This window comes from Salvia splendens, chromosome 14, assembly GCF_004379255.2.
Source record: "Salvia splendens isolate huo1 chromosome 14, SspV2, whole genome shotgun sequence".
Lineage (NCBI taxonomy): Eukaryota > Viridiplantae > Streptophyta > Magnoliopsida > Lamiales > Lamiaceae > Salvia > Salvia splendens.
Window position 1 is genome coordinate 24801129 of NC_056045.1, and position 25744 is coordinate 24826872.

The 25744-nt window shown below is 38.7% G+C and overlaps 2 protein-coding genes across 3 annotated transcripts; one reads left to right on the forward strand and one right to left on the reverse strand.

Moving 5' to 3' along the window:
* The first annotated feature begins 5806 nt into the window (after positions 1-5806).
* On the forward strand, positions 5807-10474 carry LOC121764402. Its single transcript, XM_042160430.1, has 3 exons — positions 5807-7435; positions 8949-9013; positions 9463-10474. Exons 1-3 carry the CDS (start codon positions 5807-5809, stop codon positions 10472-10474), a joined length of 2706 nt encoding a protein of 901 aa, XP_042016364.1.
* A 10518-nt stretch (positions 10475-20992) lies between these two features.
* Positions 20993-24755, reverse strand: LOC121764665 (nucleolar and coiled-body phosphoprotein 1-like). 2 transcript variants are annotated; one of them, XM_042160687.1, is made up of 6 exons: positions 24718-24755; positions 24534-24574; positions 23805-24431; positions 22941-23030; positions 22030-22091; positions 20993-21286 (listed from the first exon to the last, which is right to left on the reverse strand). In XM_042160687.1, exons 3-6 carry the CDS (start codon positions 24018-24020, stop codon positions 21181-21183), a joined length of 474 nt encoding a protein of 157 aa, XP_042016621.1. In that variant the 5' UTR covers positions 24021-24431; positions 24534-24574; positions 24718-24755; the 3' UTR covers positions 20993-21180. The 2 variants fall into 2 exon arrangements, with proteins under 2 accessions (XP_042016621.1, XP_042016622.1); XM_042160688.1 differs by lacking the exons at positions 23805-24431; positions 24534-24574; positions 24718-24755 and adding an exon at positions 23458-23513.
* Positions 24756-25744: the final 989 nt, after the last annotated feature.

The following is a 25744-nucleotide window of genomic DNA, read 5'->3' on the forward strand; positions in this document are numbered from 1 at the left end:
AACTTTTTTTTAATCAATGAATTTTTTGCCGTTCTTTTAGTTAATCGTTGTGTTTTTTAATAAGTTTGCATTTATATATTTGAAAACATTTAAATTAAATAACAAAACAATAGTAAAATGCTTAGGGGGCCCCTTAGGGCGCCCCACTGCAGGTGGAAGGGCAGGAGGATAAAATGCTGACGTGGCGATGCATAGGGCGGGCTTTAGGGCACGCCTTAGGGCGCCCCATTGTGGATGGCCTTAGCGACGATCTCATTGTAATACTCCATATTTTGTCACTAAGACAATATCGATTTTTGTATACGCATCGTCTATGTCATCAACTTAAATGGCGAAATTGATTAATATAATCTCATTCCCCAATTTTCGACACATAAAATTAGGGTTATGGATTTATCCTGAAAATAAGATGGGTGTTATATAATTAGATTATGCTTTATGTCCGATTTTAAATTTATGAGGCGATCTTATATAAAACCTTTATTTTCAGTCAATTCGTATAATCTAATTTTAACATGCTATTAATTTAGAAAATTTAATTTCAAATTGCAGTACTTTAGTTTGGCCACAAATATCTCTATTGAAAATTGCACATAATAATACAGAACCGAAAATGGAAATAAAGTGACGATTGGCCTTCTTTAGTCGTGATTCTATTTCATGCTTTGTGGTCGTATGTACTTATTTGCTTTTTTTGCCTTTGTGACATTTTCTTTCTTATTTGCTGTCCAACACTTTCATTTTTTACACTCGTTTTAAAAAAATTATAATAAATAGTTAAAGTGGAGAGAAAGTAAAGTACTAGAGAGAATAATAAAGAGAAGTCTATTGTCTATATTATTCTCTTTCTTACTGTTCTTTCTCTCCACTTTAACTATTTACTAAGTATCATTTTTTTCAAAACGAGTGCAGAAAATGAAAGTGCCATATTTTTCATGGACGGAGGGCAGTGACGGATATAGCATTAAGCTAGATGGGGCAAATGCCCCTGCTCATATTCCGTTCTTTAGATATATGTATAACTGATTATAGAGATTTTTGTGTTAATCTTCCACTAATTGCCCCTTCTTTAATTTTTAAAATTTCTCTATGTATATTTTTGCCCCTCTTGCTAAGAATTCCTAGATCCGTCCCTGACGGAGGGATTATGTGTTTATCTCGTTGTGAAGATGTGCATAGAGGAGCTCGATGAGATTGTCGCACCTTGACGAGGTCAACCGCCAACAAAAGAGTAGGTCAATTGACGACAAGACGATTCCGCGATCATGATATCAAATCCTTGTGTTGTTCGCAAATGCATCCTCAGATATGATAATGACTCAACATATGACACATTTAATTTATTGAAAAATCGTCGATTCATGCAGTTTACAACTCTTGTTTAGTTATCCAACGACACCATATATACTAGCATGTTCCTTGGTTCATTCAATTTCTAACCATTTGAGCTTATGCAAGTTAGGTATTTGTTTGTGTGACTTAGTTCTGTTGTGCTACTGCCTTTTTTTCGTAACTGTTTCTTGGCTATCGTGGAATGTACTCATATTGCTACTTGTTATTTTTTTCCTAGTCATTGCTTATATAGTCCTTTATATGTGTATTTTTAATATTTTATGATATTGTATGTTGTCTAGTTTATAGTGAGTATTTTTTAATGTCGGACCATTGTCTCGCTATATATGTATGGCTGTGAGCATTTTCTGTTACACACAATAACCAATTGTTCAATTGCAAAATCTAGCTTTTTTTTTCATATTTGTATTAACCTAATATTAATATACATGTTAATTTAATAAATTTGAATTTTTTTGTAGATTCAGTTTGGTATATGAAATTGAGGGCGAGAAATTTGCGAGCATTTTTTTGTTACACACAAAAACCTATTGTTAAATTGTAAAATTTAACTTTACATGGGCAAACTCTTGCTATTACAAAAGAACAACAAACTAGAAAGTAAATAAAACGAAGTAAGTACAATAAAAAGAACAAGATGCAAACTATAGTCTTCTTCAAGTCGAGTCGAGGTATCCCTCTCTCCGCAAGACGAGATACGCCCCGGCTAGTGCTCACGGATTGGCGCAACGTCCCCAAAGATGAAACGACTTTCCTCCTACCGAGTTGGAGCACCTCAAACTCGTAGGCTCCGGCGAACTTGAATTGGAGGCGAGAACCGAGCAATGCAATGCTCCTAAGTGCGAACTAGAATGCTTGAGAGCTAGAGAGAGGAGAGAATGATTTGTTGGTGTGTTCTTCCACTCTAAGATCAAGCCTGTTTATAGGCTAGAGAAAGCACTTGAAAGGCCTTGCAATCAAGTTATCTATTTATGTATTTGGGGGTTACCTAAGATGAAAGGCCATAGGTCTTGGCCACATCAAAGGTCTCCCACATTTTCCACATGTTTCTAATAATCCCCCACATTGGTTAGAGCACTGCAAGCTCAAACCAACACCAGACACAATTGCATGTATGCAAGCTCTTTGCTTAGTTCTCGAGAAACGATACTGTATTTGGAGAGGTAACTTGTGATTTTGAACCTTCCATAGTCAACACTATCGGACATACCGGCGGGCTAGTGGACGCGATGCCTTGAACTATTCCTCCTTGGTGTATGCCTAGTCAATAGCATCAACACAATATTGTCTCAACTCCATCAATTCTCACGTTTGTGTCCGTTTCGGCCGTGGAATAGCTCTTTGGAATTCATAAGTGACTCACACACACGAAGCGGCCTCACTTCTCACTTACATAGGTGATTCTTTCATGAGTATCCTGCCATACTGCAGCTCCTTGAGATTTCAAGAATCATTAAAAGTCAAAAGACTTAACCTCTTATAACGTGCAGGTTACAACACTCAATGCTTTCTAAGAATGGGCGAAGATTAAAATCTTCTGGGTGTTACAGCTAGATTTGTATCGCTTCGTTTTCTCATTGAACCAATCCGATGAGATCTCCAATCGTATGGTTGGGTTACCACTATACTCATCTTTTAAGATGTGGTTTTCAGTCTCATTCCTTTAAGCAATTTATGCATTTGATCGCGGTTTAAACCTTTTGTTAACGGATCCACTAAGTTATCCACTGACTTTATATAGTCAACTGAGATAATGTCACCTGTGATCAACTGCCTTACGGTATTATGTCGCCGACGAATATGTCGAGACTTACCATTATAAAAGTCACTTTGTGCTCCTGCTTTGCTATCACAGTGTATCAATACTGCGGGCACTGGCTTCTTCCAACATGGAATACATTATAGGAAATTTCTGAGCCACTCGGCTTCTTCCCCTGCTTTATCCAATGCGATAAACTCATATTCCATGGTTGAACGAGCAATACACGTCTGTTTCGTTGATTTCCACCCCTCATAGTGAACACATACCCACTTGTCGAGAATGAGTCTTTTGCATTAGAGATCCAATTTGCATCACAATACCCTTCAAGTACTTGGGGATATCTTGTGTAATGCAACCCAAAGTTAATAGTATACTTCAAGTATCTCAAAACTCTACACAGAGCTTTCCAATGTTCCTTGCTTGGGTTGCTCGTAAATCGGTTCAACTTATTTACAGGACAAGCAAGATCAGGTCGAGTACAGTTTGTGATAAACATCAAACTTCCTATGACCTTTGCATACTCTTCTTGAGCAACAGAATCACTCATATTCTTGCTCAGATGGACATTGAGCTCCAAATGAGTCTTTGCTGGCTTACAATCAAACGAGTTGAATTTCTTAAGCATTTTCTCAACATAATGAGATTGCGTTAAGGCAATTCTCTCATTAGTCCTCAATATTTTGATTTCGAGAATTATATTGGCTAGACCCATATCTTTCATATCAAAATTTCTTTTCAACATGTTTTTTGTCTCGTTAATAATGGCACTATTGCTGCCCATATCAACATATCATCAACATACAGACACACAATAACAAACCCGTTATCTGTGTTCTTAATGTAAACACACTTATCACACTCATTAATAGTGAACACATTTGCCAACATCACGCTGTCAAATTTCAAATGCCATTGTAACGGTGTTTGCTTCAACTCATATAATGACTTTACCAGTTTGCATACTTTACGCTCTTGCCCAGGCACAACAAACCCTTCGGGTTGTTCCATATATATTTCTTCTTCCAGATCACCATTCAGAAACGCAGTTTTCACATCCATATGGTGAATCTCAAGATTGTGCAAATCAGCAATCGCAAGAAGCACCTGAATGGAAGTGATTCTCGTAACAGGTGAATAGGTATAAAAAAAGTCATACCTGATAAACTCATGGTTTAGCAAGTATTTTGGATGTTTAACGTGAACATTTCAGTGTTTTTGTAGCATACTACTTGAGTTTACATCCATTATCCACTACATAAGTGTTTTGACGAGTTTGTCGAGTGTTTGGAGCTAAAACAGGTGAAAATTACTTGAAAACGAGCTTGAAGGAAGAATCGCCTGACCGGGCGCGCTTCAATGCGCGACTTTCGTATAATAGCCATAACTCTCTCATCCGGACTCCGATGGGGGCGTGCAAGATACTCACGCGAAGCCCTTTCGAAGACGAAGACAATGCTTTTAGAGGATTCCAGAGAAAACGCCCGACCGGGCGATTTTTAAGGGGAAAACGCCCGACCGGGCGTTTTGGTCGCAAACTCCAGAAAGTTCGCCCGACCGGGCGTTTTGGCGACTTAAAATCGCCCGGTCGGGCGATGTGTTCTGCGAGATTGAAATTGCTATTATTTCCACCCCGGGTATAAAAGGAGACCTAGGTTTTCGACATCAACACATCATACACGCCCCATAGCAGCTTTTGAAGGTTTGGAGAGTGAAATTGAGAGGAAAGGCGTCCCGATCCTCAACAAGATTGAAGATGAAAACGAATTTCCGTTCAATCCATCCTTGGGAGTATTTTCATTGGTTTTCATGTTTTATTCAATGACTATGGTTTATTCTTATGTGTTTGAGTTGAATATGAGTAGCTAAATCATTTGTAGAGTTTAGGTGAGGACTACAATGAACACTTGTGATTAATTCAATAGCTTTTGATTACCTATGCTCTTGTGATTATTTTGCTTCATTCTTGTGCCTTTCAATTCAATTGCGCCTAGCTAACAATTGGATATATTGACCTAGTTTTGAGTAATCGAGAGATACCTAATTAGGATTGATAAAAGAATGAACAACACCTAGATAATTTGCATTCGAGAGAAGGAATTCTAGAGTGAGGGCGTGAATCTTTTGTGTATAGGAGTTAATTGTCAAGTATTAGAAGGAGACTTCAATATTAATAGTTAATCAACATGTTGAGTGCACTCAAGAGGGGGCTTAGCCTAGAATAGCGATTGTCCTACTAATCCTAGAGACTTCAACGGGTAATCAAAGTTGTTGAGTTGTTTACATTGTGGGTATTGTAGTCGGATCCAAAGCTCCACCTCGTTCTCTTATTTGGAACTTTATCTTTTGTCTTTTGTTTTACTTTGCTTATGTTCAATAGTTATTTACCAAAACCAAACCTTTGCTTTGTCTAAATAGTAGTTGAAATCGGTTCGTGGTACTTGAGTTTACACAATTTGTCTCTGTGGGATACGATACTCTTGCTTACTTTGTGCTACACTAGCCCCGTACACTTGCGGGAATTTCTTGTGTTAAAATAAGTTGAGTCAAGTTTTTGGTGCCGTTGCCGGGGATAATTTGTGTTAATTTAGCTCAATATCGCGGTGAAGATAGAGATTACTAGTTTAGACTTTATTGCTTTAATTTTTATTTTATTTTTGAGCTCTCACATTGAGTTTTCTTGTTTCAGGTTGTATGCACACACGCTCTAGGGGTTTACCTTTAGAGCCTATCGATCTTGAGATCGAAGCATCCAACAGAAGGAGAAACGCTTTGAGAAGGCTAAATCAAAGGATCCGAGTCTCTTCTCCGGTCCAAAGACGATCACCTTCACCAGTTCAAGAATCACCGTCACCTACTCCGTCACCAGTTCACTCCCCTATTCAGTTTAAGCCACATTCTCCTATTCTGATGGAGAACGTAGAGGGGAATGATGTTCCACCACCTCCTCCAACGAATGCTCAGCTTCAACAACAACTCGAAGACCTGCAAAGGCAGTTAAATCAAAGGCAAAACGTGGTACCTGTCCAGAACATGTATGCCTATCATGGGGTGGCAAACCCACCCGTTGGCAACAATGTTAATGCCAACACGTTTGAACTCAGGAGAGGACTACTTCAGATGGCGGAAAACAATGCTTTTAGAGGCCGACCCACAGAGGATCCTAACAAGCACCTCACTAAATTCATCCAGATCTGCAACACGACGAAAATAAATGGAGTCACAGATGAGCAGATCAGATTAAGGGTGTTCCCTTTTTCTCTGGAGGATGATGCCAAGGATTGGCTGGACAGTATGGAGCCCAACTCCATTCGCACGTGGGAGGCCATGGTTGAGAAGTTCTTAGAAAAATACTACCCACCGAGTGAGGCATTGAAGAGGCAGTCAGAAATCCTTTCGTTTGAGATGACTCCCCAAGAGAGTATCCGAGGAGCTTGGGAAAGATTCAAGGGGCTGATGAAGAGGTGCCCCAATCATGGGCTGAATCCGACGCATCAAGTCCTAGCATTCTATAGGGGGTGTCTGCCTGAAGCAAAGCGTGAACTGAACCTGAGCGCAGGAGGATCATTGCTGAAGAAAGGAGAAGCAGAGGCCATGGAAGTGATTGAGAGAGTGACATCTAATGATGAAGGCTGGAACAACGTGAGGAGCAACATACACAGAGTAGCCTCTGCCGCAGAGAGCAGCCATATGGACAGCATGTATAAACAAATGGAGCTCCTCCACAAGAAGATAGATCTCATGGGGATGGGACCGGCTATACAGGAGCAGAAAGAGGGTGTAGAGGATGTTAGCTACATACACCAAGGGGGCAATAGATACTATAACAACTCCCGCCCCAATCAAGGTGGTGGAGGTTACAATCATTTTGGGAACAAGGCGCATCCTAACCTATCATATGGGAACCCCAACAATGCCCTTCAACCACCACCGGGGTTCACAGTTTCTCAAGGAATGATCACTGAGCCGCAGAACAAATGTTCAGAGGACATATTGAATGCATTCATGATTCAGTCACACAAGAACATGGAGCATACCAATCAAAGGCTAGAGAAAGTTGAGAATAATATGCATGGCATGGCAGGACATATGAAGAGCCTGGAGACGCAGATGAGTCAGATTGCCCAAGCCGTGGGACAATTACATCAATCGGGGCAATTCCCAAGCACTACAGTTCCAAATCCAAAAGACTGCAAGGTAATCTACTTAAGGAGTGGGACAAGCTATGAGAGTCCTCCTATGCACGAGGTGGAAGCTAAAGAAGTGCCCGAAGAGAAAGAAGAAGAGGAGATTGAGGTGGAAGCACCTCTTATGCAGCCCGAGGTTCAATGATACGAGTCTTATACTATTATTATTTAGTTTAGATATATTAGGGATTTGTATATCTTTTTCTATATCTTTGTTTTCTTGTTCATTACGTCAGTAGCATTATAAATAGGAGTTATTGTTATCACTTTATTCATTCCATCAATATAGGAAATTATTAAACATTGGCTCAATTGACTTTTGCATCAAGAAACTCTACAAACGCTGCCGACGAGACGCAATCTCGCGCTCAGCATCCTTCATCGGGAATCATCGCCGACCCAAACCTATTGGGCGCTCGACGATTTCGGATCCGTTTCTTGTTCGTGGACGAATCGATTCTATTAAGGGACTCATCCCTTAACAAATGGTGCTTTCATCCAGAGCTCAGCATCCTCCGTCTGCGTTCATCCATATCCCCAACTAAATCACCACCATTTCTACCGCAACCACGATTCAGTCCGTCAACATGTCATATGACTACGTCGGCTATCGCCGTCGTCAATACGACTTCCCTCAGGCCACACAACCATTCCGTCCCTACCAGCCGGCCCAACCTCGCCGTGTAACCAGTTGGGACCCTCCGAGCAGCAGGGTGGAAGTACTCCGTCCGCTGTCGTGGCCTGATCCAGAATCACCCTACGTCTCACACCACTTGGATCCACCTGATCGTCGCCCACGGCCGAGATACCAGCCCATCGGGTACCGCGATCGCGCGCAAGACGCTTGGCTCCGACACCACGGTGGCTACGTCGAGAGGGGTGGCTACCTATCTGATCGCGGAGATCATCAGACCCAATTAGGGTTTGATCGCTACCTGCCAACCCCAACACAGCGGCACCGCCCAACGTGCTGGGACCCACCGGCTCAACAGGAGGACCGCGGCTACCCGACCGTTGACCGGCCTCGACGCTCGGAGACGTGCTGGGACCGACCTCGCCCTCGGGAGGAGGTGAGAGCGCGAGTCCAGCCCGCCTCCCACCAGCCACGCTACTCCACCGAAAAGCCAACGCGGGACCTGTACAGTCAGCCCGCTCGTGTGACCAGTCAAACTCCAGAGCAGCCACGTCTGCCGCTAATACGGGTCTCCCAAGCGGAGAAGTCAGAACGGACTAGGTTGGGTCTCTGCTGGCACTGTCCCGAGAAATGGGTGATGGGACATGTGTGTAAACAACGCATTCTATGTTATGCGGATGATGAGGAGGAGTTTGAGGAGAACATTCAAGATGAGAATTTAGCCGAAGAGAAAACTGATAATACTCCCACGATAGTATTCGGTGATGATGTTCCCAATGACATTATCGATGTTCACAATGATGGCGCTCCTCTTGATGTTCCAAACAACGAGTCCCCTCGAGAGTTCATCAAGAACAAAGGGATTGTCAAGAACGACAATGAGTCACCGCAAGTGCTCGTTGGGGTATATGATGAGAAGATTGGTGAAAAGGAGGAGACATTGCTAGAAGATAAAGAGGAGGATGGTTCTATTGGTGATTACACTATTTTCCACGAAAGTGCTTGTGTCTATAAGGATTTGAATGTTGGTGATGTTACAAGTCTGAATCAACGTTCAACATCGCTCGACGTCGATCCAAGGTTGATTCCTCTGCGAAATAACACGCCGTGTTTGAGCATTCATGACTGTGTGGCAGAACTTTCCATTTTAGCGTTGAATTTGGACGACCACATTAGTCTACCTTTGTTGATTTTTTATGGAGGTGAAGAAGGGAGACGGTCAGTTGTTCGATGTGTGTTTGATCCAGGAGGAGTTGCCACGCCGAAGCTTCTGATTTCAACACTCCTTTTTGCTTCGTGGTTCCCACCTTGAGGACAAGGTGAATTTTAACCGTGGGGGAGTTGATACGAGTCTTATACTATTATTATTTAGTTTAGATATATTATGGATTTGTATATCTTTTTCTATATCTTTGTTTTCTTGTTCATTAAGTCAGTAGCATTATAAATAGGAGTTATTGTTATCACTTTATTCATTCCATCAATATATGAAATTATTAAACATTGGCTCAATTGACTTGTGCATCAAGAAACTCTACAAACGCTGCCGACGAGACGCAATCTCGCGCTCAGCATCCTTCATCGGGAATCATCGCCGACCCAAACCTATTGGGCGCTCGACGATTTCGGATCCGTTTCTTGTTCGTGGACGAATCGATTCTGTTAAGGGACTCATCCCTTAACATTCAACCTGAGGCAATTGTTTCCCCCACGCCGAAAGAGGTTAAAATTCCTTTTCCTCAAGTGGTGCAAAAGAAGAAGTTGGACGAGAAGCTTGTTAAGTTCCTTGAAATCTTCAAGAGAGTGCACCTCAATATTCCTCTTATTGAGGCTCTCCAACAAATGCCCGGCTACCTCAAGTTTTTGAAAGAGATTGTGTCCAAGAAGAAGAGGTTGGTTGATTATGAAACCGTAAACTTGACCAAGAATTGTAGTGCAATCATCCAAGAAAAGATGCCGGCAAAGATGAAAGATCCGGGGAGCTTTAACATTTCTTGTGTGATCGGGAATGATAGGCAAACTAAGGCCTTGTGTGACTTAGGGGCAAGCATAAATCTCATACCTTTAAGCTTCTTCCGAAAGTTGAAATTTGGTGTCTTGAAGCCAACTACATTTACCCTTCAAATGGCGGATAAATCCGTCAAATACCCGAATGGACTCCTTGAGAATGTATTAGTAAGGGTGAATGATTTTATCTTCCCCGTGGATTTTGTTGTTTTGGAAATGAAGGAGGATCCAAATGTCCCTCTCATCCTTGGAAGACCATTCCTAGCAACTGGAAAAGCTCTAATTGACGTCACTAAGGGAGAACTCACCCTTAGGCATGGAAACAAGACGGTCATTCTCTCCTTGTTGGACAAGATGAAACGTCATGAAGTGGAAGAGTCCAAGAGAGTGGAAGAAGTGCCCTTAAAAGTTGAAGAGTGCAAGATGATACAAGCGGCACATGTGAGGGCTAGGGATGATGAGGTTGAGAATCCTTTGGAGGATATATATTTATGCCTGAATGGATGTTTGAAGATGAACATGGATTGGGGGTAAAAAGATGAAGGTTGCCAAAGTGGAAATTAGAATACCTAAAGAAGGTGTTGTTGGGGCCGATGTGAAGCCCACTTGGTGGAAGAAGCGTCTACACAAGCTCTACTTGGCCGCTAAAGCGAAGAAGGGCCCCGATGACATTATCCGAGTGAGATTGGATCATTAAGTGAAAGCTTGAAGACCGTCGGGCAAACGACGTTAAACAGTTGCGCTATGGGGGAGGCAACCCCTAGTAGGTAAATTTTTTATTTTTGTGTGTTTTGGTGTGTTTTTGTTTTGTTCTCGTTTTGGTGTGTTTTTTTGTTTTCTTTGTGTTTTGAGTGGAACAGGGAAATAGGCTTCGATGGGTGAAAAACGACATCAATGCCCGTGGCCAGTGGCGCCTCTTCCTCGGCAGTGAAGGTACATGAGAGATCCACTATCTTTCAAACTTATCCCAGCTTTGCTTGGAATAAGTTTGGGGGTGTCTAGTGGATTCATTCTTTTACCTCTCTCTCTCTCTTTATTTGGTGGTACCGTAATTGATATGATGATTAGTGAAGTTTTCCTTGTGTGTGCTTTGTTAGTTTGTGTTGTTTCTTTTTGTATACTCTCTTGGGTGAAATTGAATGGGAAGTTGGAGACATTTGGAGATGAATTAAGTAGGTTTGTTGGATGAATTGCCTATGATGAGAACTTGCGTAAAATGTTTGTGAAAACTTGTTGATTTAGCTAAGTAACTCGTATTTCCTGCTTGTGATTTGCCTAGAGTGAATTGCTCGTTGCTTTGTCATTTGCCGAAAAATACCATGTGAGAATTGAGCCAATATCTTTTTCCAAAAATGTGTGATTTTTCATCAACTATGTTATATGTTTCTAGAACTTGCTCGCGGTCTTCTTGAGTCTACATAGTGATTATAGGAATAGGAGATGACGTTAGGCCATCCTTCTTAGCTACTTTTGATATCCAAATCTATGACCTTATTCATAATATTTTTCCCTAGCTAGCCACTTTGAGCCTTTAAAGCCTTTTTCTTTGGAAGCTAAATAAAAGGGAATATCCATACACTCTTGGTGAATTTTAGTTTATATTTTGTGAAAAGAGTTGGAGAGATAAGGTAGAAAGAAAAGTAGCGCGTTTACTTGTGAAAAGTGCATAGACATCATTGTTTGAATGAAAGAATTGGTTGTGCATAAGAAAAAAAGGGAAATGATGTACAAAAAAAAGATCTTGAAAAGAAAAAAAAATTAAAGGAATTGGGAAGTGAGAAAAAATCTTGACAAAGTTTAGAATTTACTGAGATTCAAATGGTTGGTGGGGTACTAAGTTTGATGTAGTGAAATTGATCACTTTTGATATAATTGGGTTTAGTCACTTTTTAGCCAAATATTTCCTCACCTTACCAAAGAGCCTTACATTACAACCTCTAGTAAAGACCTTTCGGATCCTAAATCTGTAGTCACAACACAGTAGAGGAGAGTCTAGACTTCGAGCAAGCTTATGGTAAGCTATACATTTTTGATTGATTTGAGAGGTCCATTTTACACACATACACTTTGAGAGTGAGAGAAAGAAGAAAAAAATTTTATCACACTATATACTTCCGGTGAGGGCAAATTGACAAAGTGGAATACGTGCTAGTAGCTTGAAGCAATGTTCATTTTGGTGTACTAGTTTGCGAAGTTATTGATACATGATGATTCTGTTTTCTTTTACTGAGGCAGTGATGACAATCCAACATGCTTACACGAGTTCACATTCTATGTTTTCTACTTTTTATTTGAGGACAAATAAGTGTTTAAGTTTGGGGGAATTGATAAACTCGTGGTTTAGCAAGTATTTTGGATGTTTAACGTGAACATTTCAGTGTTTTTGTAGCATACTACTTGAGTTTACATCCATTATCCACTACATAAGTGTTTTGACGAGTTTGTCGAGTGTTTGGAGCTAAAACAGGTGAAAATGACTTGAAAACGAGCTTGAAGGAAGAATCGCCTGACCGGGCGCGCTTCAATGCGCGACTTTCGTATAATAGCCATAACTCTCTCATCCGGACTCCGATGGGGGCGTGCAAGATACTCACGCGAAGCCCTTTCGAAGACGAAGACAATGCTTTTAGAGGATTCCAGAGAAAACGCCAGACCGGGTGATTTTTAAGGGGAAAACGCCCGACCGGGCGTTTTGGTCGCGAACTCCAGAAAGTTCGCCCGACCGGGCGTTTTGGCGACTTAAAATCGCCCGGTCGGGCGATGTGTTCTGCGAGATTGAAATTGTTATTATTTCTGCCCCGGGTATAAAAGGAGACCTAGGTTTTCGACCTCAACACATCATACACGCCCCATAGCAGCTTTTGAAGGTTTGGAGAGTGGAATTGAGAGGAAAGGCGTCCCGATCCTCAACAAGATTGAAGACGAAAACGAATTTCCGTTCAATCCACCCTTGGGAGTATTTTCATTGGTTTTCATGTTTTATTCAATGACTATGGTTTATTCTTATGTTTTTGAGTTGAATATGAGTAGCTAAATCATTTGTAGAGTTTAGGTGAGGACTACAATGAACACTTGTGATTAATTCAATAGCTTTTGATTACCTATGCTCTTGTGATTATTTTGCTTCATTCTTGTGCCTTTCAATTCAATTGCCTAGCTAACAATTGGATATATTGACCTAGTTTTGAGTAATCGAGAGATACCTAATTAGGATTGATAAAAGAATGAACAACACCTAGATAATTTGCATTCGAGAGAAGGAATTCTAGAGTGAGGGCGTGAATCTTTTGTGTATAGGAGTTAATTGTCAAGTATTAGAAGGAGACTTCAATATTAATAGTTAATCAACATGTTGAGTGCACTCGAGAGGGGGCTTAGCCTAGAATAGCGATTGTCCTACTAATCCTAGAGACTTCAACGGGTAATCAAAGTTGTTGAGTTGTTTACATTGTGGGTATTGTAGTCGGATCCAAAGCTCCACCTCGTTCTCTTATTTGGAACTTTATCTTTTGTCTTTTGTTTTACTTTGCTTATGTTCAATAGTTATTTACCAAAACCAAACCTTTGCTTTGTCTAAATAGTAGTTGAAATCGGTTCGTGGTACTTGAGTTTACACAATTTGTCTCTGTGGGATACGATACTCTTGCTTACTTTGTGCTACACTAGCCCCGTACACTTGCGGGAATTTCTTGTGTTAAAATAAGTTGAGTCAATACCCTTCTTTCTGCTTAAAGCCTTGGACAACTAGGCGAGCTTTGTACTTATCTATAGTACCATCGGGCTTATATTTCCTTTTCAGAATCCAATTGCACCCTAAAGCCTTACAGCCTTCAGGCAAGTCTACTAACACCCAAGTGTTATTTCTCATGATGGATTCAATTTCACTGTTGATAGCTTCTTGCCACCACGCTGCGTCTGGGCTAGACAAAGCTTCCGCCAATGACTTTGGTTCACCATCATGGGAGGACCCATGTAGAAATAGGGTAGGGCTAAAGCCCTTAATAAAAATATTTTTTAAACTATTTTCTTTTATAAATTTTTAAAATTTATTCAAATTTAAAGTAAATTATTATATAAAAGCCCTTATAAATGATCTAAAACACCAAAAATATAACTTTAGAACAAAATTTAGAAATCATAGCCCCCAATCATATTTTTTTCTGCGTCCGCCCCTGTTCACCATCCAACATGAAAGTTATGAAGTCTGGACCAAAAGTCTTAGCAATTTTAACTCTTTTACCACGTCTTGGTTTTATATCCTCAGGACTTGAACTCGTCCTTTTTGGAGGATTAAAACTAGTGGATTCATCCATCATTCTTTCACTAGAACGATCCTCCTGCTTCTTGCAATGGTACACATTCTCAAAGAATATAGCATTTCTTGACTCAATTGTTGTTCCTTCAGCCACGCCAGGCACAACTGACCTATGGACTAGGAAACGATATGCACTACTATTAGGTGCATGGCTAATAAAGATGCAATCGACTGTTTTAGGGCCTATTGCAACTTGTTTCGGAGGAGGCACTTCTACTTTCGCTAAACACCCCCACACTTTGAGGTATGTATATGAAGGTTTCTTTCTCTTCCACAATTCATAATGAGTCACATCCCTATTTTTTAGTGGAATTTTGTTCAGGATATGATTCGTTGTTAACACAGCCTCTCCCCACATGTTCTGGGATAAACCAGAATTAATCAACAGAGCATTTATCGTCTCTTTAAGTGTTCGATTTTTTCGTTCAGCAACTCCATTTGACTGGGGAGAATATGAAGTCGTTGTTTGGTGAATTATACCACTTGCATGACATAATTATGCAAACGGGTCTACATACTCACCACCTCTATCACTTCGAACACACTTAATTCGACAATTAAGTTGATTTTCGGCTTCATTTTTGAAGTCTTTAAACGCTTCAATTGCCTCATCTTTACTTCTTAATAAGTAAAGGTAACAATACCTTGTGCAATCATCTATACATGTGATGAAGTACTTTTTACCACCTCTAGTTTGCACAAATTTTAAATCACATACGTCTGTATGAATTAATTCTAGAGGTTTTGTGCTCCGTTCTACCGAGCGAAACGGTAGCTTAGTCATTTTTGCTTCAACACAGACTTCACATTTCTTTTGTGAGTTAAACTCGTGAACGTTTAGTAAATCAAGATTCACTAATCTTTTTATAGCATTTAGATTTACATGTCCCAATCTATTATGCTATAAATCAGAGCTTTCAAGCAAATAAGAGGATGTGTCATCTTCCTTATTGCTTATTCCTTTTCCACGGTGAATGACCGTAACATTCAGCTCAAAAAGCCCATTCACTAGGTGACCTTCACCTATGAACTTTACATACTTGGTCAATATAACCTTTTCACACTCAAATTCTAGTGAAAATCCATGATTTACTAGAAGTGAGCCTGACACCAAATTATTTCGGATGTCTGGGACATGCAGCACATCCTTAAGGGTAAGAACCTTTCCTGATCCTAATTTCAGGAACACATTACCCACACCAACCACCTTAGAAGAGGTTTGGTTTCCCATACGTACTTTTCTACCTCCAACATATTAGTAAGTAGAAAAAATGCTTCTATCGGAGCACACATGACATGTGGCATCAGTATCAATAAACCATTCATTTGGATTGTTACCATGGTTCACGTCGGAGACCATTGCGACCACCTCATGATCTTTGTGTTTATAACAACACGTTCAAATAATTTGCACAATATTGTCTCCATTAATAAGTACATAATTATATTGAACCATATGTGCATTGGTATATTCAATAACCTATGCATCCCAATTACTACTACCAAGTCTAAATTGGTCTTGCTTGTCAGATGACAAACGATAAACACCATTCTCAAGAGAATAGATCTCAAGGAATTAACCACTCCATAGCGCATCGACATGATTTTAGCAAGAGTACAATATCTCGTCTTGCGATTGTTGGAAATATTGTAGCCTTTACACGGGCAAACTCTTGCTATTACAAAAGAACAACAAACTAGAAGGTAAATGAAACAAAGTAAGTACAATAAAAAGAACAAGATGCAAACTATAGTCTTCTTCAAGTCGAGTTGAGGTATCCCTCACTCCGCAAGACGAGACACGCCCCGGCTAGTGCTCACGGATTGGCGCAACATCCCCAAAGATGAAACGACTTTCCTCCTACCGAGTTGAAGTACCTCAAACTCGTAGGCTCCGGCGAACTTGAATTGGAGGCGAGAACCGAGCAATGCAATGCTCCTAAGTGCGAACTAGAATGCTTGAGAGCTAGAGAGAGGAGAGAATGATTTGTTGGTGTGTTCTTCCACTCTAAGATCAAGCCTATTTATAGGCTAGAGAAAGCACTTGAAAGGCCTTGCAATCAAGTTATCTCTTTATGTATTTGGAGGTTACCTAAGATGAAAGGCCATAGGTCTTGGCCACATCAAAGGTCTCCCACATTTTCCACATGTTTCTAATAATATTTTAATTAAATGCATAAATAATCTCATTTTCCTCAAATAAACCAGTTTTTGGCTGTACAAAATTTGGTCATATAATTTTTTTATAAGATAAAACGTTTTCCTTTTTGAATTGTTCCATTAAAAATGAAACGTTTTTATAAATGAAAATAACAATATCTCTATTTTTTCCTCTTTCTCTTATATTACTATCTTTTTATTAACTCATAAAACAACACTACATAAAATCTCATGTTGAAAATCAAATGTTTTATACTATTTAATAGGACGGAGAGAGTATTTGTCTATTTGATACTCCTTCCGTTCCATGTTAATATAGTCATTTTTCTATTTTGGAAATTTCTAAGATAATTGAGTCATTTCTATTTTTAGCAAAATGTAATCTTCTCTTTTACTTTATTTTCTCTTCACATCTTTTTATTTTCTCTTATTTTTTTCACCATCCACTTAACACACTATTTTTAAGAGCATGCGCAGCGGTGGCGTCCGTCGCCACCGCCGTCCGCGCCGCTGGCACGGACGCCATCCCCGCCGCTGCACTCGCGCCGCTGGCACGGCGCTGCTCGATGTATCGAGCACGTCCGTGCCAGCGGACGAACACGTGGCGGCACGTAGCCGTTGCATTCAAACTTTTTTTTAATCGGTATTTAATTATAAATAATGCTAAAAAATAAAAATAAAAAATTCCAAATCCCAAAAATATGACCGTTTTTTTCTGAATTTTTTTGATTTTTTTAATTTTTTTTCCCCCAAAATTATCTATAAATACACACATTCATCACTCATTTATCACATCAATTCATCTCTCATTCATCTCTCATTCATAATTCTTATACAAACTATCAACACATTCAACCTTCACTCAAAACATCAAATGGATTTCACTCATCTCATGGATTTCATTTTTAGGATTTTAATTATGTAATGTTTAATTTTATTTGTCATTTGTAATATTTATTGTGGTTTTTAAATGAATTTTAATATTATGGAAATGTTATTGTTTAATTGAATTTTAAATTAATTGTGCTCGTCCTTGCGGAAGAGCACACAGTTGTGGGTGTTGTGCTCTTGCCAGAGAGCAGACATGAATAGTACCGCTCGGGCCCACAACCGTGCCGCTGGCAAGAGCACGGTTGTGGATGCTCTAAACTTCGTACCAAAAATAAATGTATCTATTAACATGGATCAACAGTAAGATTCTCTGTTAAGTGTTTGAGATAATTTACATATGAGGTTGGCCTGCAAAGTAAAGAACATTGACTAGTAAAATCAACACAAATTTCAAAATATTAATTGCAGGCCTAAACGCCGGTCGCCAACTCAACTAATACTCATTTTATGAAAATCGGAAACTATTATTAAGAGTCAGTAGTGGCCTGCATGAACAATTAATTAACAACCAATGTTCTTATCTGTTTTAAACAGAATATGTCGATACGTTAATTTCATTATTTCTATATTTAGTAGGAGTATTCTTCAAAAAACTAAATTTTGTCACATGTGTTTGAACTTTATAAATAATGAATTTCATATAAACTGGGACAATATTATAAAAAAGTTAATAATCCAGGCATGAATTTAGAATTACTCGATAAAGCTTTCACTAAAAGGAAAAATATAAACATTTACTTGTTAACCTAATTCTTTTTATAAAAATAAATTTCATCATTTTTAAAAAACTTATGTACATATTCAATTTTTACAAATATAACTAAATTCAAGCTCAATTTGTTTTTCTCTTGATCTTTAACAAATAAAAATAACAAATCTCGCTTTGAAATTTCATGCAATTTATAACAATTATGTATATCAAATTTAAATACTAACTGTGTTTGGTATTCTGACAGGTTAGATGACCTGTAGTTAGTCAATTATACATATTGCACTATTCCCTCATGTCAAATTTATCCGCAGCAAATCGAGATGTTAAAAATTGGGGTGGAACAGTGGTTTTTGGACGGAACGGAGCTCTATCTGAGTCCGTTATGGGTTTCCTAATTTTGTACCAAACGAAGAGAAGAGCATAGATAAAATGGCTTAACCATGCTCCTGGCTACTACCAAACACAGCCTAATATGATACTCCCATTTTAGGCATCCAAGTAAAATGTTATAGCCTTCTTACACACTTTAAAGCTAAGCACCACCCCCACCATTTTTTTCATGATCAAAAGCCCAAATCAACATCATTTTAGTTACCTAAAAAAATAAAACAAAATAAAAATAAAATAGAAAAGGTGAGCAAGGATGGAAAGACACCACACTAGAATTAACATTTGAGCATTTGAGTGGAGAAACCTACCTAGAGTTGGTCACATTCCATAATCAAATGAGAAAGAACAAACTTTAAACACTGTTTATAGTCTACTAGAATATATATACCTTCCATAACTTTAGTTGACCACAGAAGATAAGAAAAAATAAATAGAGCAAGTGGAGAATAAAATCATAACCAAATATATGGTAAGGGCAGCCGCAACGCGTCTCGCGGGTGTCCTTATCTCGTCCCTTCGAGACGAGACGGGCACGGTGTTAGGGTTTTGTATACTAGAAATCACCTTTCGAGTGATTGCATACTGTAAAACTCTAATGGTTATTTTCCAATAAATGCAACAGATTATTTTTGTCATAATGTTGTTATGTTTTACATTTTATGGTTGTTTATTGCATATTTAAATGTATAAGCAAACGTAACAAAGTCTAAGTCTTTGTTTTAGTAGACTGGTTGTGGGCGTCGTCCAATTTAAGGTAACACTGTCAGTTCTAAACAAAGAAAAATAAGAATTTCACAACCTAGATAGGGCTAGACTACCTATCGCGAAAGGTTGCAATGTTAGTCCGATTATTTCTAAGCCTTATTGAAATAAGATGACGTTGGTGTGGTATAGCACTGAATGGATCTAACAGCAAGACGAGTCTTTATGCTATCTACTGAAAGACGAGGTCTTGATAATTAATTTCTTAATCAATGTACGTTAGCATTGAGCACACGACATTGAGTATCCACTACTTTGACTTACCAAAGGTGCGTATTTTTCGTAACCCAACGATCCAGGTATATTGGGTAGTGGTGATCATTATCTAGCGATGCTAGGATTGCTATTATGTTGAAACGTGCGCGAGGAGAGTCTCGTTTGATAACATCCACAAGAGGAGCTCGAAACGAGGTTTTATTATTCGAAACCTTGCTAGTTGGAGTTTGATTACTCTATGAATAATAAATAAGAGCTTCTTGCTAAGTCCACTCTTGGAATTCGAAATATGTTAATTAATTAAGTCTATAGCAGACATTAATTAATTAATGGATGTTTCTATCTTAAGCACGGGAAATAAATCAAATGCAATTAAAGGAAACACAGAATACTTGTAATATCGGATTTGGAAGGCAGTGCAATACTACTTCTGTAGTGGCTGCTCGTAATATTCCAATATAAGCTTATATTAAATTGTGGGTTCAATTTAATTAGTAAAAAGCTAATTGGGTGAGGCATGTTCCAAATTCTTCCTTAGATCACTGACTGGGCCCAATATGTGACTTATATAAATAGTAGAATAAAGGAGACAGAAGATACACTTTTTAATATACAAAATTTTCGTCCCCCTCTAGAAAGAGAGAGCTCGAAATTTGTGCTCTCTCCGTGAGCAGTTTAAGTCTTCCATTATTCGAGTCCTAGTACGTTGGTGAGATTTGCCCACACAAATATCGGCGTATAGTCCGGGACACCAGTCAGAAGATCCGAGGTCTTGTATTGAAGATCTTCACGTGGAGACGGAGCAAGCCATCATCGATTCTTGATTGAATCTACGAGGTAAATTGGCTAATTCCGTAGTAAGCATACTTTAGGGATTTTTTGTGCTAAAGCATATTTTTAATTCAAGTTATGAGCATGATACATGTGATAATTACGCGAATAGAATTTGTCTAAATAATCTTCTAAATAGATTAAGTTTATATGATCGGTAAATCACGCACGCTTCCGCTGCCAACCCCTTCACGCGGGACGCGTTGCAGCGTCCCGTCTCGTCCCCAGCCCGCCGAGACGCCCGTCCCTCCGAGACGGCGCGCGAGCTGTCTCGCCAAGCGCTTGCGCGACGTGGCGCGCTCCGACGCCATGCGTGACGACGCCCACTCGCTGACCCGCAAGTGGGCTTCGTTACGCTGACTCAATAAATTATTTTTTTTATAAAAAAATTCAAATTTAATAATAATAAAAAAAATTTAAAAATAAAAAACGGTCATTTTGCTTTTTTTATTATTTTTTTAATTTTTTTACTCTATAAATACTCCTATTTGGGCAAAATTTGACGGAAGAAATTAAATTATTAATTTTTCATTTTTTAGGATTTTTAATTATATATTTTTTAATTTTTTAAGAATTTTAAGTTGTAATTTTATTTTATTTAATGAAATGTGTTTTTATTAATTGAATTTGTTGGAAATAAAAATAAAAAATAAAATTGAATGAATAGTAAGTTAAGAGATGGATAAGAGATGGAGGGTTGCAGGTTCTATCTCTTAGTTAAGAGATTGAGTGAAAAAGTACTGTGGAGCCCATGAATAGTTAAGGGATGATGCGGTTAAGAGACGGATAAGAGAAAACGATGCGGATGGCCTAAGAATGGTGCCATTACACATTGAATCGTAATATAGGACCACACCAAAACTGACTTCCCAGTTATGGGATAAAAAGGCCACCCTACCAAAACTGACCTCCCAATTATGGCATAAAAAATGGACATTGAGTTCAAAGCCTCACATGCATGTTTCATTCTTCATCAAAATAATTGAACTTCACCGAGTGTGATTGCAGGTCCATTTGTCCTCCTCTGTAGCTACCACGCTTCCTCTTAGTTTTCTCATGACGAAAGCCCCTACACATGACAGAGCAAGAGGGACATGATGATCATATACACTATGTATTATACAGTACATGAACCTTATGTAGATCAGAATCAAATCAAAAGCAAGATTTCCAGAACTCAAATTAAGCAAGGAAAAGTATACACTCTCACATAGATATAAAGAGATTAAGAGAATAATACATCAATGATAACAGCAACAATGGTGAGATTTGGATAGCCAAAAACAGGAAAATTGATTTCAAGGTTTCAGGATACTTCCAAAACATCCCATTCACTTTTCTCATCAAACACATCCCCAAATCTATACTTTTCTCATCAAACACATCCCCAAATCTCTACTTTTCTCATCAAACACATCCTCAAATCTATACCAAAACACATCCCAAATCTGTACTTTTCTCATTGAACACATCCTCAAATCTATACTTTTCTCATCAAACACATCTGAATTTGCTTCTATCTTTAACCTTGACAGCTATCTAGACACGGGAACATAGGACTACCATGAGATGAAGCGTGCGCACTACATCGACTTCATTAACCATATTATATTTAGAGTGCTCTGTATGATGTTCATTCACTAAATGTGTCTAAATGTGTTTCAATTTGCTTCGCAATTAGTTAATTTCTGAAGTTTAAAAGGCTTCATTATCAACCTTGAAAAGAAAAAATAAAACCCCATGAAAACACTACATCATCTGTTATCTCAGGAAACTCTAGATGATAAATGTTCAATAGAAACAAAACCACACCTTCCCTTGACTTGTCCCAGGACTTCTTGTGCTTTAGCACCATAACCAGTTTCCGCACCATCCTGCAATGAATAACATATAAATAAATATCAACGAAAAAAGATAATCACATTTGATTCTTCCCACAGGAGTCAACAAAAATAGAATTTCGTGCCGCTTTCTTTTGCAATCATCTAACTTAATTGAAATTTATAAATAAAAGGTAAATGAACCTAGAGCTTCAACTGAAGGTTTGTACAATTATGTGCCACTTTCTTCTGCAATCACCTAACTTTTTCAAAATTATAAACAAAAGCTAAACGAAAATAGAGCTTCAACTAAAAGTTTGTACATTTTGAAAAAAGAAAAATGGATTAAGCAAGAACATTACTATCCAGACAAACCATAAAATTTTAATACATGTATTTGTTGGTGTCTATTTATAAATAAAATTTTACTATCAATAAGGTAGCTGATTGTATAATTATGGCTGGAATGCTTTCACGTTCAATATTTCAACTTTGAGATCCAAAGAGCTAAATAATGGACAACCGAAGGAGGTGCTTGGTGAAAATTCCTCAAAGGTAATGACAATGTACTTGATTTAGGACAATAGAAAAGAGTGTCAATCTGATTAATGAAGGGGAAGACTGTTAAAACAAATTGGGCAGTCAATTGAAAATTTCAAGACCCAACATGCCAAAACCATGAGTAGGATGAAACCCTCTCATGCAATTCCGTAATTTTATTACCCCAAGTCCCCAATCAATCAAACCTTTTGAAGACATTTTTGTTGGATAAACATGACAATATAAAAGTTAATATGAACACATGGCATTTATGTCACAAGAAGATATAGTTACTTTAGCAAAAACAAGCACACATAGACATGCACAACATATAATCAGCCAACGAAGCAAGGAAGCACAAACCTTTGCCCAATAAGAATTGTCTTGAAGTCTGTCATCAACAAATTCCACCTCATCAATCTTCACTCTTTGGAATGCTTTTGCTGTTGTTGGCTGCAATGAAAATCAAACTTATTTCAAGAATATAACTCATTTGTTCTTTCAGTACAGCATCAAACTTTCTCAACATGGACAACAAGCAAAACATGAATTATATACACATTTTGAGATGCTCAACCAGTACACGAGCATCCAAGAAAATACAAAAGAGAATGCATAAGATACCACCAGACACCAGATCTAGAAGACAAGAGAACAACGTGAAATTTTCTAACTCACATTCTGAATATGCATGGGCCATCAAGCACAAACATTTGAACAAGTAAATGGACACAAACCTTACATGCATGAAATTTTAGGACAAGTAACAACCGCATCTTCCTAATTACTTTAACTTGAATTTTGAAAGGTATTAAAAGTGTGGCATATAGGGAGATACAAGATCTTTACAGTGATACTACTATTAGTACAAGAGATGCACCTTCATGGTTCAAAATATAATCTTTGCTTACGTATATACTAGCTTAAATGATTTTGTGACATCCATATTAACATTCACTGCACAATGACACAAAATGTCCTAATTATTACTACTGCCTCCGTCCAAAGAAGATGGCACACTTGGGAGATGGCACGAGATTTTAGGAGATGTTGTTATGTGTATTAAGTGGTGAGAGAAAATATAATTTTATAATTGATGTGAGAGAAAACTTTTTCCAAAAGAGGAAATGTGACATCTTTTGTGGAACAAACTAAAAAGGAAAGTGTGACATCTATTATGGGACGGAGGGAGTACTATATTATGTAGAAACACGGACATGGACATACCTCAGAACTTTTAGGTTGTTTGTTTGCAGATTTTTTCTGACTTGATTTGCCTATTTCATTACTGTTAGCAGAAACATTCATAAAATTCCCTTCAAAAGCATGGCCATTGGCTTCAGGGACATCTTTGCTTTCTTTGAGACATTTTGATTTTTTAGATTTAGATTCTTCAATTGCTACTTCCCCACCAGACTTATTTTCCGTTTCATCAGGAAGCATTCTTTTTCTTTTCTTGGAAACCTTCTTAGATTCATCAATCCCATCTTCTGTAGCCTCAGCATTTTCAGATGATATAGCTTCTTGTTTCACTTCAGCCGCATCAGCATCCAGCAACTGTGATTGCCAACTTGCTTTTCTTCTTCTTTTCTTTTAGTTTCTTAGTTGATTGATCCTCTGCCAATTCAGGCATTTTATTACCATTGGATTTCTTTGATGCCCTACCACTTTCATCCCCGTAGCCATTTTCAAGGGATTCATTTAACTTTTCTGCCATGGCTGTATCTTCAAGTGTTTTTTCACTATCATTGACTGAAGTGTCATTCTTGCTCTTTTTGTTCTTCTTCTTGCCATTAATTTCCTCAGCAGTTGAACCATTTGCAGTTTTTTCTGCCACATCAGCCACCGGTTCTTCTGGACATAAGGGTGAGAACCGCTTTTATTAGCTATGTCATTCAAAATTCAGTCATCCAATAATCAGGGTAACAATATGTGGAACAAACATGAAGTCATTACCTTGCTTCACCTGGAATTTCAAGTCTTTGCCGGCACTATTGCTACACAGAAAGACAATGATAGCAGCATGAATACAAATTCTTTATAGAAGGAACAAACACAACATAACAAGCACAGAGGAAAATCTCCTGATATTTGGTGAAAATCTCATTCAAATTAAATGCCTTGGCCTTCCAATCCTCACCCTTCCACCAAAAAATGAACAAGGGTCAACTACAGTGAAGCAAACTGTGAAATAGTATAAACAACATATTAGAGAGGAGGAAACACTATGTTTTTATTGAAAAATAAGATGATGTCCCTGTACAATAATGCACCCTTTAAATAGGGTTGAGAAGACGATGTACAAGGTAAGACATTTATTATACAATATTCTAGCAATCTCCTAATTAGTGTGATTGATTCTAATTGCTATCTTTCCTTATCACACAATTGATTCTAATTGACATGTTTCCTTTTCTAACACTCCCCCTCAAATTGAGTGGTGGGGTCTCCAATACTCAATTTGCAAAGAGCATCGCCAAAGGCCCTCGTATTGACTGCCTTTGTCACTATGTCGGCAAGCTGATCTTCTGAGCGAACAAATGGTAGCTCAACAATTCCCCTTTCAATATTTTCTTTGATAAAGTGTCTGTCTACCTCGACATGTTTGGTTCGATCGTGTTGAACTGGGTTTTCTGAAATGCTTATCGCGACCTTGTTATCACAGTATAGTCGGCACTTCTTTCCTGGAGAGAGACCAAGTTCCTTCATCAGCCTTCTTAGCCACATTATCTCCGTTAATCCACTCTTGATACCCCGAAACTCTGCCTCGGCACTGGAAAGAGCCACCACTTTCTGCCTTTTACTTCTCCAAGTCACCAAGTTACCTCCAACGAAGGTAAAATACCCTGCGGTGGACCTCCTATCATTCGGATTCCCGGCCCAATCAACATCTGTGTATCCATGAATATCTAGGTTCCCATTTCGAGAGAACAGTACTCCATGTCCCGTTGTACCCTTCAGATATCGACAAATTCTGAGTGTTGTCTCCATATGATCCGTCTGTGGTTTATGCATGAACTGACTCACGATCCCTACGACATAGGCAATGTCTGGCCTAGTGTGCGATAAGTAGATAAGTTTTCCAACTAGTCGCTGATATCGCCCTCGATCGGTCAACTCGGCTTTATCATCAATCTGTAATCCATGATTAACTGCTACGGGCGTAT

Excerpts from the sequence above, each read along its gene's own strand:
- LOC121764402 (XM_042160430.1), top strand. The coding sequence starts at position 5,807 with ATGCACACACGCTCTAGGGGTTTACCTTTAGAGCCTATCGATCTTGAG. Across the intron at positions 7,436-8,948 it reads CACCTCTTATGCAGCCCGAG|GATTTGAATGTTGGTGATGT; the intron begins GTTCAATGATAC and ends TGTGTCTATAAG. Across the intron at positions 9,014-9,462 it reads TCGCTCGACGTCGATCCAAG|AAACTCTACAAACGCTGCCG; the intron begins GTTGATTCCTCT and ends TTGTGCATCAAG.
- LOC121764665 (XM_042160687.1), bottom strand. The coding sequence starts at position 24,020 with ATGCTTCCTGATGAAACGGAAAATAAGTCTGGTGGGGAAGTAGCAATT. Across the intron at positions 22,092-22,940 it reads ACAATTCTTATTGGGCAAAG|GATGGTGCGGAAACTGGTTA; the intron begins GTTTGTGCTTCC and ends TATTCATTGCAG. Across the intron at positions 21,287-22,029 it reads CTGGGACAAGTCAAGGGAAG|GGGCTTTCGTCATGAGAAAA; the intron begins GTGTGGTTTTGT and ends TGTCATGTGTAG.